Genomic DNA, 15,346 nt, shown 5'->3' on the forward strand with positions numbered 1-15,346 from the left:
ATAGTAAAGTAAAGTACAGATATCCAAAAAACGACTTAAGTACAGTAACGAAGTATTTCTACTTCGTTACTATACACCACTGGTTTCTGTATAGTTATTCTCAATGCTCGTCATCGGTGCCACCGGAGCGGATTCTGGTGAAATCAGATGAAATCATGCGGGTTCACCAGAAACTCCTTCAGCTCAGACTCCAGCAGCGATCAGCCCCTTGTGGACAGACCCAGATCCGGCTTAGCTGCCGGCTTCAACCTGCAGTCTTCTCCTCTCTGGGAACCGACACCGACACCACGCTGCTGGAGACCCAGGACGTATGTGTGGACCCGCTGGAGGGAAGGGAGACACGGGAGAACCAGGACTGAGAGGGGCAGACTGTCAGACCCCTGCTACTGGAAAATGAGAGGTTTTTGAAGGGATCTGGTCCTCGAAAACACTACCACCGTTGTCCACAGGGACCGCCAACATCAACACAACATGAGAGTTCCTTGTACTAACTTTAACTGAGTGGTTATTCTTGCATGTTGTTTTTTGCAGTTGCCGATTGCAGATGTTTCCCTTTAGTTTGGAGGACTTGTTGGGAATCCCTGCAGCCAGGCTGCAACATATTGAGGACAAGCCTTCAGAGAGAAATGAAGGCTGTTATCACAACATATTGACTCCCAACGTTTCAAGTTCAACAATCACATGCTGGGTGTTATGTTCCGTCGTCCACATACACACATATGCAACAAAGAAAAAGACTTAATCTATAATGAAGTCAGTCTTTGATTTCCTGGACTGATATCCATCACCACAAAGTGTTAAAATAAAAAGCCCGGGCTAATATCCGCCTGCTGTGTGGATAAGACCTCCTACGCCATAGGGCTGTTTAGATTTGATGATCTCTTTATGTGCCAAATTAATTCCTAAAATGAATATCTCGGGGCCATCCGCAAGGTTTGCTCTCGTAATTAAGCAGCACTTCCTAATACCACATCCACTAAGCTTGAGGGCATCTCCTTTTAAGTCTGTCTTTGAGAGGCCTCTTTCTATCTCCTCCTCCTTCTCTTTGGGTTGGGGGGGTCTGACTAAATCAGATGAGGGGCCGCTACATCACTTGGCGTCATATCAGATGATGGATAGAGATGACAGGAAGCTCACAGGAAGGTCAGTGATAGAGCGGACTCCGCCGTCACCCCAGCATTTGTACCTGTTAATGACCCTTGATGTTAAATAGCATGGAGGGAGGGCCTGACGGTCACGCTCCGTATCATCGGAGGACAGGGAAACTCGACCGTTTTATCCGACCAAGCTCGAAGACAAACTTTTTTTTTTTAATCTATCTCCCTCTCGTCATGCTAGACGATGAGGCTGAGGCTCAAAAGGTCAAAATGTTCAGCGCGTTGAAAATCTCCCTGTAGTCATCACAGCAGAGGCTATTTTCATAAGAATTGAGTGATTATCTCTACTGTAGGTTTACAATTACCGGCTCGTCTAATTGCATATTTACTCCTGCTGGAAATGATGAGAATGCTTATATGTAGATGCCATTTAAGGATTCTGGTGCCAGTAATTGTCGGCTGTAAACTGAAATGATTTCCTTCCTTCCACCGTGCAGACATTGGAGTCAAACAACAACATTTAATAGAATGATATGGGCAATAGAAGAAAATACTTTCTCCCTGCAACACAGGATCTGGTTCTGTAGAAGCATTTACATAACTAACACCACTTATATAAATGCCAGCGCATACTGTAGAATAAGCAGTATGAATCACCTTTGGCCTCCGTGCCTATCGCTCTCAGTCTTTTTAATGGCGGGTAAGCAGGTAGTTTAGTCATCCACAGCGGTGCAGTACAGTGTAAGTGTTTGGATGTGTGAGCGAGAATGGCTGCGGTGTGTAATTAATTCGTGGCGAGTGAGTGGGGATAATGGCAGCTCTTCAGCCGGACCGCTCAAGCACTACAGCTGGACAGCGTTTACATGATGGAGCAACTGTCGATGAAGAGCAGCGGCATTTTAAATGAAGATGAAGGGGTTGATAGGGAGAGGGGTTGCAATGTCAGCACAAGTATTCCTGGACTGAGGGCGGTGATAGTCTCGAGGTGTAAGTATAAAGTGGCCTTAAAGGTTTTCATGCTGCAGTCTAAAGTCTTGTTGCTACAACACTTGTTTACTTGGTAAAAGAGGCTGCGTTATTGTCACATACCCACACGGCTGTGATCGACCCCATGGTCTCTACAAGCTCTAGCTTCACTGAGTCAACCGGTTTGTGGTCACTTCATGAATGAAAATGAAATAAAACACACAAAGCATTATATTAAATAACACACTGTGGTGTATCACAATGCAGGCTTGGTGTAGCTCTGCAGTCACCACAGTAAAAGCTGAGATCTGGGATTACACGGTAATGTTGCCAAGAATAAGGAAAAAAGAAACGAGCAGATGTTCAGTTTGGTCAGGTTGTAATAAATCTCAGTTTCTCTTTAAGGCCCTGCTGTATTTACTCATCTTAGAGAGGGTCCATGTGTCAAAACCTACTTTCATGACCTTTATCTCTGCTTATTTCTGTACATGTTTTTAAATTACCCACAGCAGACCTAATATCTTCTGCACACACAATACTTAATTCTGCCAATATTAGATGCATTAGATTATCAGCTGAACATTTGCAAGAGAATAACATTTACAAGTTGTGGAGTTTTGGGGCTTTGCACACACGTCTTCACGAAGCTGCAGTTAATCATATAATGATGATTACACTGATTAATGCACAGTGAACTCGGGGACCCTGAGGGTCTGGGCCCTGGATGCAGCTGCCCACTTTGGTCATCCAGGCTTGTCCTGATGTTGGATGTTGATTTGTTTTCATGTGTCAGCTAAAGACAACGTTCAGCAATGAGCAAAAACAGGAAATCAGCCATTTTGTTGTGTTGCAGCTCAGCGTACGTTCTGGAAGAGGAAAGACCAAATCAAAAGTTCAATTCATCAAAAACAACACCCAGCTGCTCACTTCAAGACAAGTAGGCTAAGGCCTTACTCGGTCTGTGGTGACATGTAGCTTACAGTGGCCAATGTTAGCTAATATTAGCAAATATATTGCTGTGTAACAATGATTGAGTTTGATCACTGAATATATAATCTGAGTGTCATGATCTTGGATTTTTTGTCTAGTTTCCTGTTTTATTTTGGAAGGTCACGCTCCCTTTTGTCATGTCTGCTTGTACTGCCTTTGTGTGTTTTACCACCTTTACGATCGTTTTAAGATTACATTTACCTTCGCTCAATACTCAATGCAACCTCCTTTACTGTTAGCTGTTAGCAGGACTGTGCTGCTTGTCTCCTGCAGCCCATTTTAAAACAGGTTTATTGTTCAATCTGCACACCGTTGATTTCAGCCCTTATCTGTGAATGACAAACATACTGGAGCATGTTTCCCTCTTCAGCACAATGATACTGTGTGGAGCCAGACAGCTATGGACACCGATAGGTGGGAATGACTCTTCTGCAATTGCTAAAGTTATAAGTTTAAGTGTTAATCATCTAAAGCTAGCTAAATGTTAATATTACTTTGTGAAATTAAAGCTTAAACACATTTAACTAGTCAAAGAACAATATTAATTGACAACAGTTTTGATAATAAATTTAGAATGTAGATCCAGTAAAAATTGCAAACATCCTCTGATTAAATTCTTAAATATGGGGATTGGAACATACTTACTCAGATAAGTAACATTTTGAAAACTATCATTACTATGGGTTCATGGAAAAATAATGAACAGATTAATCAGCAGTACATGTTATAATTTGCTGCAGGTCTAAAATCAAGGATAACTCTAAACTCTTCATGTAAAGGAGAGATTTTCACTTTTATTATTAATATATTATATTACAGCTTGTTGTGAAGATAGAGATACTGTAATCTCTTTGGTGACTCACTCCAGTATGAAAACACATTCCAGCTGAACGAGAGGTCTGAGGTCTGCAGAGCAACGGTAACAGAAAGACAGAGGCTGGTAAACACTCTGCTTCATGCTAATAACCTCTGCATTGCTCTGATGTAGCCTCCCATGTTCTCCCAATTAAAACTCCCTTCCCTCTCTGAAGAAGAGATTTGTCTCTTTGTAGTTGCTCTCTGATAGCGCTCGTCTCGGCCTTGCAACTGATTCAAGGTCAGAGGTCAAATGCACCAAATACTGCTTCAGCTCTAATAGGCCGGGTTAAAGTCCTTAGTTCAGCCAAATACAAGGTGCTGATCCAGACTGGGATTCATTTAGTAGTCAGCTGCTGGAGGGTCAAAGCAAAGTGTCCCCATGAGACAGACAGCAACCACTGAAGGAACTCTTCCTGTTCTTGAGCAATGATTGAAACCACCAAGCTCTATGACTCCTACTCTAAACTTTTCACACTGAAGACAATCTTAGTCATGGGGAGGATTAAAAACAGCATTATGCGTGGTCATAGACAGGCACTGCCTTATTAGGTGTAACACAACTTGTTCAATTTGTGTTTTAATGTCAACAGTGTGATGTAGCTTACAGATACGGTCCAAAGTGGAAACATATTTCTGAGGAATTGGCTTGAATCTAGTTCATATCTAATGTGTGCATCCTGGTAAAATACAGCAGGTGACCCCTGGAACCCTGACACCTGAGTGTTGCAGTGGCTATAGTGATTCAATATTCTAAACACGAGGTCCACTCACGATCTTGTTCTGGAGCTGGCAGCCATGGCCTCATCTAAGTGAAGCTTAATGGATGTCCATTAATGGAAGAATCTTTTTATGCTTTCAAAATCCCTCTGTCTGTCGCTGCCCGGATCCTACTCCACCAGCTGACTACGGACGTTCATCTAAACTACGCCAAACACATTTTACAACCTAAGCCAATGATATAGTTGCTGTCAACTTTAAATAAGAAAACTCTTCTCCTCTCTGCTGTCGGTTGTCATTTTAGTATGAACGGATGCATCCCCCCTTTCTCGGTCACGTGATACGTTACCTCAAAAATTAAGCAGGCAAACTAGCGAAAATGAGTAAATAACTTTTGGAGAGCTTCTTTGCAAAGGAGAAAGGCCACTAAGGAGACAGAAGAAGAGCCTACAACTTCCAAGAACATGAAAGCTTCATTTAACAGATAATATCAGGAGTCTAATTAAATATCAGGAGTAATTCTGACGCACCAAACCCGCTCTGCATAATATGTGGCGACAGAGGAAGATCAGCTGCTGGAGGTTGTAAATGACGGTGGCCTTAAAAGTATTGCAATGTTCCACTTACGAGTCGGAGACAGAGTGAAGTCCTTGCATGAGGTTTATTAACACAAACCGTCAACAATAGCGCCGAGCAACTCCAGCGAACATTATCGGTCTTTTTACGTGTTTCAACAACTCTCTTCTTCGTTGGTTCCGGTCTAATAACCTTGACTAGCTCCCGACACAGAACAGGTAACCCCCTCCTCCCCTCTGCTCTACCAATCACAGGCATGCACCTTGACTAACGTGTACAGTGCGTCCCGTGATTGGCCAGAGAGAGGGAAGTGACAGCCTGACCCCTCTACTACCAGCTGTTACTGTACAGGGTTGAGACAATAACTCTGTTGGTGTTTTGGATTAAAATCAAGGTTGAATATCCTGAGATCGCCACAAAAGCACTGAAAACCCTGCTTCCATTTCCAACATCCTCTTTGTAAAGTGGGATTTTCTGCAGTGACGGCAATCAAAACAAAATTACGGGGTAGACTGGCCATAAGGAACACACTTCGGGTGTCATTGTCTCCCATTACCCCCAGATGGGACCGTCTCGTTGCAGAGAAACAAGCTCAAGGCTCCCACTGATTCAGCGTTATTGTGAGTTGTATTTATTTATGCATTTTATATTTGTTTTCATGCCGATCGTATTTCGTCGTGTTTTTCCGCCACACCTTGAAGACCGGTCTGTCAAAATATTGTCTTACATGAAACCGGTCCGTGATGCAAAAAAGGTTGGGGACCACTGGTCTAGACCTAAACCTAACGTTGGTTTTATTATCTAGACCCAAACCTAGCGTTGGTTTTATTGTCCAGACCTAAACCTAACGTTGGTTTTATTGTCTAGACCTAAACCTAACGTTGGTTTTATTATCTAGACCCAAACCTAACGTTGGTTTTATTGTCTAGACCAGAGGTAGCCAACACGTTGCCCGCGGGCACCTGGTCGCCCGCAGGGACCACGTGAGTTGCCTGCAAGGAATGTTATATAAATAGCACTAGTCACCATTGGAGCTCCGTCTAAAAATTTTAGTTGCTGTTCATTTTAATCAAAAATGCTTGCATTATTGTAGATTTTAAAATGACAATATTTCTTGTCATAAGAGAGTTGGGTACCCAGAGGCGCACGGCGGACAGCCAGGAAGAGGCTGCCGTACCGCACTAGGTTTTCAGGTTCCGAATGTCGGGTGCTTCCGTTGGCGCCGGACGCGCGCCGCGAGCGCACCCCGTCGTCAAGTCTGTCAGTCCTCGGAACAGGCCGCGGGGCAACAACTCGTGGGTGGCGGAGGTAGAGGCGAGGCAACGCAATCCGACTGAAAAGTCCCAGACTAGAGGTTTGAACGCGGGTGCCCGAAGGTACTAGTTTCTTCGTGGAGAAAAAGGTACCATTAGAAATGGTGTCGGTGACAACAAACGGGGCTCCCGCCATGACGGGCCGGCATGCAGGCTTCATTGCGCAATGCAAAGGTGACCCAGACTTCCCAAAATGTCTACATTGCCACTGCATCATTCACCAGCAGGCGCTATATGCAAAAGTAACCGGCTTTGATCATGTGATGACTCCTGTCGTGAAGATCATGAATGGCATCCGATCCAAAGCAAACAACACAGGATATTCATAACTGATGATTTGTATAAACATGGGACAGAGTTGATTTGTTGATCATGATTTGTTCAAAAATGTTACAAAAGTGGTTAGTACAAACGAGACATGATTTGAAGATATGACAGTTAATGATTTCATAAAAAATGTTAGAAGTGATCATTTTTACAAAAATATAACAGGTGTGATTTTGAACCAAATGCTACAAATGTGCTTATTCATACAAAACTGTCAAGAAAGATATTAACAAAAATATCAGAGATGTGATACCTCTGACTTTCAAATGTTGAAACAGAATAACAGAAATAAATGTTTAAATATATCTGTGTTTCCTACCATCATTGTTGTGGAAATCATTGTTAATAATTATTGTGAGGAATAATTAACATTGACATGTGATCAGACAGTGTCTTCACATATTATTATTATTAAAAGGTAATCTGTGCAACTTTGTTATTCAGGAAGTTTGTATCAAACAAGTAGCCCTTCGTACTACTCGGTACCCTTGAAGTAGCTCTCAGTTTCAAAAAGGTTGGTGACCCCTGGGTTAGACCTAAACCTAGCGTTGGTTTTATTGTCTAGACATAACCATAACTCAGCGGAATGCGCTGTTAAGAGGTCGGGGTCGTTTCATGTATATCTGTGAGATCATGATAAAAGCACCATTACACCTCTAAATATGACTATGTCACAAGGGTGACAGTCAGTAAAGACTCTCAATAGTTGTAAGTTAATTATTCATCATGTCATACATGTATGTGTGCACTATAAAGGAAAGAATCCGTCTGTATGAACGTATGTGTGCGTGTCCTTCACATATCTTTAGAGCTGTCCATCTTCACGCTTGGCTGTCATGTTGCTGAGGACCTAAAGACGTGCGGTGTTGAAGTTGGTGCAATGGGGGAATGCGGGGTTGGCTGTGAGATATGGTAAAAAGTCTTGCTGAAAAGAATTGAGTGCACCTTGAGTCCAGTATATCCTCATCATCATAAATGTTCCCAAAAGTCAATAATTAACCTCCATACCTATGCTAATATGATAGCTTCCTCCTTTTGGACTCAGATCAGAAGAATTGATTTCACATTCTCTGCACACTGTTCAGTATAGTTGACAGTCAAGAGCCTTTAGTGGTGAAGTCAGATCAGTTTGTACTTCTGCTTTTAGAAAAAGGAGGAACATGGGAAACATTCAAACTAGAGTATTTACACTCATAATTCTATTGTAATTATCATTATAAGAAGAATTATTGTTATTTAATATTATTTCTATCCATTTATTTTTACACCTTTCATCTCAAAATTACAACTTTCTGGACTTTTTAAACTTAAAGTCTGAAATGAATGAATGAGGCTTTGTTCCATCTTGCATCAGAAGACTTAGTAGCACTTTAGATTGGAACATGTAGGGAGGAGATACTGAGTAATCAACTTCCTTTGAAAAGTGTATAGATAAGTCCATACAGGCTTGCTTTCATATTCTAACTATTTGTATATTGACCGTGGATTTGAATGAATGATATAAATGACTCATCATCCCAGCAGTACGTCTCATCGGTCTGCAACAGAGAAATTATTCACACCCAGCCGGAGTTTTCATTCACTGGGCTGAACTGAAGCGTGAGTCAGGTCAGCGCAGCATCCGTCACATTTCCTGTGAATTACCCTTTTCTTTCTAACACAACTTCCCCCATATAGCAGTTTGTATTCCCATGCTGTTCCACTAATGCCTTCTCAGTGTATTTACATGAAAGTCATCTTGCATGAGGATAAATACCTGTACCCATAATATGTATATAGACCAGCTGCACCTGCGCTGTTATGAATTGAACCAGTAATAGATTGCAGTAATGATTATTTCAAAGTGAATTTGAATTTCAGAGTATAGATTTATTGCTGCCATACGGCTCTGAGCAAGACTAAGAAGAACTACGTACATTTAGGTTAAGGCCACAAAAAATGTTAGGTATAGAAAAATCATCACGAACGCGTCACCTCACAACAACACTTTGGGATGTTTTTACTATTTCACAGACTGCCATAATACTGGGCTGTATGAGCACGGAGCGGCAGCGTTAAGCTAACCAGCGGGGCACGCTCACATGCACTAACATGCACTAAATGTGAAGGAAGCGAGGAGAAGCTCTGATAACAACACACTCTCTGCTCAGATAGATCTTACTCCTCTATATCTAGATGATAGCTGTTTGATGAGATGGGAATGTGAAGCACCCCTCCTTTAAGGTGACTCTTTCCAAAGTGGTTAGACAGGTCCCAATGCAAATATAAAGTACTTATTTCTAATCTAAACTTTAAATGACCAATTACTGAACCCGACAGAGTCACTTTCATTCGTCGGTCTCCGCTTGATTGGATACTTGTCTCACATCCACACGAGAGGCTGCTGTGTTGCCAGAGACTGCTTCAGTAAGCATTAAATAATGTTGTTATGTTCGGGAGACAAAAATACCCAAATCACCACAGCATTTGATTAGACGGTGTAAAATGAATCCGGACACGTTCATAAAGGATCTGATTGCTTTTAACTGGGATGGATTCCAAATGATAGCAAACATTGAAAAGAGGTTTTGTTATTCTCTCTGAATTCATCGATGTGGTCGACAAACATTTACCTCTGATCAGCTCTGAACACATATTTCTTGCTCGACCACAGAGATTGTACCCTTTTGCGTTTCTTGTAAGTGCAAGAGGAAGCCGCCCTGCATCAAGGAGTTCAAATGATTTCATTTTATGTTGCCTCGTTCATAAAGTGATACATCTGTACTCTGTATAATTGTACTTCGGTGGACATCCAGACATCTGCACACATGCACCCACGCACACACACTCCCCCATACACACAGGCTCACAGAGGGCCATTAAAGTGTTCATTTGCTCTCTCCCCTCCACTATTACACCCCCTTATCTAGTCCATCTTCTGTTCTCTCCCTGCACTCTTGGCACTGCAATCAGACCCAGAGAGGGAATGCTTCGCTGAATGCCGACATACAGAGACAGCCCCCTTCTTCTTCGGGCCTGGCTGATAAAGCAATGAGGCAATCGGCCGTTCCCGTAAGAGAAAGAGGCCTGATTTGTCTGGGCTTACCACCACTTGTCAGTTCTCCTCTTGACTCACCTGCTCATTGTGCTCCTTTCGTTTCTTTTCAGTACTGTCTTTACACCAACATTGGTGTCACAATCATATACTGCTATTGTGCCACTTTTGCTTTATATTCAGATGGACTACAAACAAAAATTTAGGCAGAACATGTGTGTGCGTTATGAAAAACGTTGGTGCGCAGTGAGGCGAGCTCACTTTATGTGCACATGCTGAGGGGTTTAACTCTGGGTGCAATGTTCAACTCAAAGGGCCAGTGTGGAGCATTTAAGTCAGGGGTCTCAAACTCAACTTACCTGGGGGCCGCTGGAGGTAGAGTCTGGGTGAGGCTGGGCCGCATCAAGTATTCCAAAAAAAAGTACAACTGATCCAATCTTCATTAATAACAGTTCAGAACATGAACGGTTCTTCAGAACATGAATGGGTTCTTCAGAGCGTGAGCGTGTACTTCAGAGCATGAACGGTTCTCCAGAACATGAACGGGTTCTTCAGAGCATGAACGGTTCTTCAGAACATGAACGGGTTTTTCAGAACATGAACGGGTTCTTCAGAGCATGAACGGTTCTTCAGAACATAGGCTTCTCTTGCCTACTCCTTGCTACCAGAGACCTGGCAGCGCTTCCTCTCACACAGCTCAGCCACATTTGGCTTGAGGGAGGAAGCAGTTGAGACCCTCAGTATGGCTTGAGCATGCTCATCAGTAAGTTTGGACCTGTACTTTGACTTATTAAAGTTCATGGTTGAGAAGAGCTTTTCACACAGATATGTGCTCCCAAAAAGGCACATGGTCCGCTTGAACATCCTGGAAAGCTCAGGGAAGGTGGGGGGCAATTCTCTCAAAAATTGTCCAAGCTTGTCTGCTATTCCACTCACCTCCCTGAACTTGGCTTTGAGTTCAGAATTGCACTGCAGGTCAATGAACTCCATTTGAAGCACAGGAGGGGCATCTTGCACATCAAAGGAGAAGGGGTCAGCAACAATTTGAAAAGTGGCTCTGTGTGTCTTGAAGTCTGCAAACCTGTGATCAAATTCCTCCTGTAGGTTTACAATGGCATCAGCATACTTCTCACCACTGAATGGTGTGCCCGCACCCATGAGTGCCTTGCATGTTGGGAAATGGCAGAAGTTTGTCTGAGAGAGCTGGGCTTTCCATAACACAAGTTTTCTGGAGAATGCTCTGACGTTGTCATAGGCAGCACTGACAAGCTGCCCTTGGCCTTGTAACTTCTTGTTCAGTACATTCAGCTCCTGTGTGATGTCAACAACAAAAGCTAAGTCCATGAGCCATTTTGGATCACTTAGCACAGGAACAGCCATCCCATCCTTCTCCATGAAGGCTTTCACTTCTGCTCTCAACTCAAAGAACCTCTTCAAGGCGTTTCCCCTGCTGAGCCAACGTACCTCGGTGAAGTAGAGGACATCCTCATATGCTGACTCTATTTCCTCCAAAAAGGCGCGGAACTGCCGGTGCTTTAAGCCCCTGGATCTAATATGGTTGATGCATTTCACAACAACAGACATCACATTGTCAAACTTCAGGCATTTGCTGCAAAGGGCCTGCTGATGGATAATGCAGTGCAGAGCAATGGCCTCCTCCACACCCTCCTCTTCCAGTTTTCTTTGAACAAGTGCCACCAGTCCATTTTTCCTCCCTGTCATTGATGGTGCTCCGTCGGTTGTTATTCCAGCAAACCTCTTCCATGTTAAACCGGCATCCACAATGGCATCACACAGCTGGCGGAATGTCTCCTGAGCGGTGGTCTGGCCATGCATTGGAATCACTGTGAGCAACTCCTCCATCACTTCAAAACTGTCATCAACTCCGCAGACATACATTGCGAGCTGCGCAGTGTCAGTGATGTCTGTGCTCTCATCAAGAGCAACTGAGAATGCACAGAAATGTTTGGCTTTCTCCCGCAGTTGATCATATATGTTACCTGACAGGTCAGAAATGCGCTCTGCCACTGTGTTGGCTGAAAGGCTGATGTTGCTAAACTGACTCTTTTTTTCCGGACAGACTATACTTGCAGCCTGTAACATGCACATTTTTATGAACTCGCCTTCTTTGAATGGCTTTCCCGCCTTGGCGATCATCTCACTCACCACGTAGCTCGCTTCGACTGCCGCGTCACTCGCTTTGCTCGCTTTCTTAACAAAATCTTGTCGCCTCAGTAAACATGTTTTAAGATCGCCGACCCGGGCCTCTCTCTCATCTCCCTGGTATTTTGTATACTCCTCGGCATGTCTCTTTGAGTAATGACGTTTGAGGTTGTACTCCTTATGTACCGCGACTTTCTCTGTGCATATAAGACACGTCGGAGTGCCCCGGTGCTCAACAAAATAATATTCCGTCTCCCACTTTTCCTGGAATTGTCTGTGCTCTTCGCCAACTTTTCTCTTCACGGCAGGTTTTGAGAAAGACATGACTGGGACTGGGTGAGATATATTTTCCTTCCACTTGGTGTCACTCCTGAATCACGTTTCAACCAAGTGACGAGTTTCGCTAATTCACGTTGTAAATATAAAACTCCTACAACGACTCACGCAACAACTCGGCAAAAAGGTGCGCGTGAGAAAAAGGTGCGCATGAGAAAATGTTTCTTACGCGCGGGCCGCATTAACATTACACTTTTATGTTAGGTAGGGGGCCGCACAATATCGGCTCGCGGGCCGCAATTGGCCCGCGGGCCGCGAGTTTGAGACCCCTGATTTAAGGGGATCTATTAGCAGAAAAGGGAATATAATATTCATAATTATGTTTGATAATCACCCTTCATATCTACAGAGGGAGCGGGTCCTCTTCAGAGTTCAGCATGTTTCCACAGTAGACAAACCAGACACTGACTGCAGAGAGAGACTTTCATGTTTGTAACCATGGTGATGCAAATGAGGAATGATGTTGCTGATGTTGTCACATGGGACAGTGGAGTCGGTCCCTGCAACCTCCTTACACACCACCTTTATGATGATCGTATTATGTACAACCTAGCTCTGATTTCCTAATCAAACACAGGGATTTACTCAAATGTGTGTTAATGAGTCCAACTAACAGGCTTGGAGAGAATGGTGCACCACTATTACTGCAGGTATAGACCAGGCGGCAACCTCCTGTTCTGCCAAGTGAAGCCGATTTGTGTCTTAAAGCTGCATTCTCTCTACTGACCATCAGGGGGCGACTCCTCTGGTTGTATAGCAGTCTATGAGAAAATGACTCTACTTCTCTCTTGATTTATTACCTCAGTAAACATTATAAACATGAGTTTATGGTCTCAATCTCTAGTTTCAAGTCTTCTTCAATACAGCATGATGTTCATTTAGTAAATGATGGTCCATTTAGAGTCAAACAGACCATAAAGCAGGGGATGCTTTTGGGCGGGCTTACTGTGATTGACAGGTCGCTGCTGCTACCAGAGCTGTATCCGACATCACTACGTCACTCCAAATATGGTAACTTCCGTTCACCGGTTGAGAAAAAAAAAAAAAAAGATGATGGCCGTATTACAAGATGGCGACGGCCAAAGCTTCTTAACAGCAGTCCACAAACCAATGGGGGACCTGACGATGACTCCGCCCACTTCTTATATACAGTCTATGGTATCGAAACACCAGTGACCTGCATCTCCAAGTGGCTTCAACCAGGTGTCAACCAGGTTTCATTGAGGTTAAACAGTTTGTAGATTTTCCTTTCATCCAAAGAGCAGTTGATGTTTGTTTAAGAGTGACCCAACCTGAACAGCTTGGCCTGAATGCCTCCGCAGCCTCCTCAGCTGCTCCACAGACGGGTGTGGAGCCTGTTGTAGGAGAGGGATGGGATGGGGTGGGTGGAGGTGGCTGTAAGAGGAGTGAATGATGGGCTTCCTGGAGCAGATCAATAGCTCAAGGCCTCGAGCCCAGATTGGCTCTCACTCCACAGGGAATCCACCATAGTCCTGCAGGCTTGTGCACTAAGCACACACACTTATGCATCCCATTTGGCATCCACCACCTTCAAACTCTACTCCTAGCCCAGCCCCGGCCCCATCTCTACACAACTATGCCTCTACTCCCTACTGCTTCGGTCCCATTCATCAAAACTGAACTGCACTATGGGAATATAATAGCTCAATCACAGAGCCCCGCTCCCTTCTTCACTCCCCCAATCCAGTCTGCATCAGGCATTGCTAGCACTCAAAACTTCTCCATCACTCAGCGTTTAGACATACCCGAAGGAGGTTTCTCGCTCTGTCTCTGTGTCAAATCAGGTGTTTTTTACAAGTAACACGGAGGCTAGAGCTATTTGTTCTGTGCAGAGCTGTATCTTGATCTAAAACTTCTAATTGGCTGGGTTTGAATGATCTTCACCGATGATACCATTTGTTCTTCAAGGCTGACACCAGCATTGCTTGAAAGGCGATTTCATCGGCAGCTGCACAGTGATATCAAGCCACAGATCAGGCTCACATGTCCTTCACCCACAATTGAAACTCAAAGTGTTGCCAGAGCCAAACACCTCTCAAGCTCATTAATTAACTTGTGTTTTGATTGTTTGATCTGATTACAAATTGAAATGTGAAAACAGCAGCTTTTGGCGCGGGGGGTGTGTTGGCGAACGACAGTGTATCCATCAGGGTGTGTGGGATCAGTGGGAATTTCCGCTCCTCGCTCACGGAGCTGTTTGTTGTGTCCGTTCAGTATCGATGCACGCTCAACTCAGATTTCACGCTGCAGAGGTTTTTCCAATGAAGCTACGAATGTAAAGAAAAATAAGCCATCAGCAAATCCTCAATTGAAATAAAGTGGTTCATCAGATTCAATTAAAAGTTAGTGTTTTTTTATTAAATCAACTTTCTTTAATGAACATAACTGGTCGGTACAGATTAAAGGTACAAATCTATGTGGACAGGGGTGTCAACATATACATTTGAATATGAAGTGCGGTTGTGTATGAAAGTCAGTCTTAGGGATATTGCATAGTGACCTAACTGTTGTGTATCTAAAACATGGATGAATGGCTTCATGGAGACTAGATACAGGACATTTCAAATGTTATTATGCATCTGAGTAGATGGATGAGGACGTCTGCAGACAGAAACAAGCTGGGTTGTGTGTATTCACCAGCAGCAGTTCACTGATACTTAAAGGCCAACGAGGACTTCCCATCACCGTGACCTGTTTCCAAACGGAAATGCATGCACATTGCTGGGAAGCACAAAATCAATCTGTCCTCTCTCAGGAGGAGGAGAAACAGCCAGCAGAGGGATGAGTCTACCCCACCTTTTTATTTCTCTCATCCTTCTTCACTCTTCTTCCCTCTGTCCATCCTGATAGAGGATCCCTTCTCTGTTGCTCTCCCTAAGGTCTCTTCCTCTTTTCTTCCCGTTAAAGGGGTTTTGTGGGGGAGTTTTTGCTGTTCCGATGTGAGGGTT

At 43.7% G+C, this 15,346-nt stretch overlaps 1 protein-coding gene across 1 annotated transcript; it reads right to left on the reverse strand.

Annotated features, from left to right (window-relative positions):
• Positions 1–10,529: 10,529 nt before the first annotated feature.
• LOC142962425 (general transcription factor II-I repeat domain-containing protein 2A-like) lies at positions 10,530–11,777 on the reverse strand. Its single transcript, XM_076102902.1, has one exon. It carries the CDS (start codon positions 11,775–11,777, stop codon positions 10,530–10,532), a length of 1,248 nt encoding a protein of 415 aa, XP_075959017.1.
• Between the last annotated feature and the right edge of the window lie 3,569 nt (positions 11,778–15,346).

This window comes from Anarhichas minor, unplaced genomic scaffold (genome assembly GCF_050575085.1).
Source record: "Anarhichas minor isolate MPS153535 unplaced genomic scaffold, ASM5057508v1 ptg000028l, whole genome shotgun sequence".
In the NCBI taxonomy this organism is placed as follows: domain Eukaryota; kingdom Metazoa; phylum Chordata; class Actinopteri; order Perciformes; family Anarhichadidae; genus Anarhichas; species Anarhichas minor.

Coding starts and splice junctions, on each gene's coding strand:
- LOC142962425 (XM_076102902.1), bottom strand. CDS start 11,777: ATGTATGTCTGCGGAGTTGATGACAGTTTTGAAGTGATGGAGGAGTTG.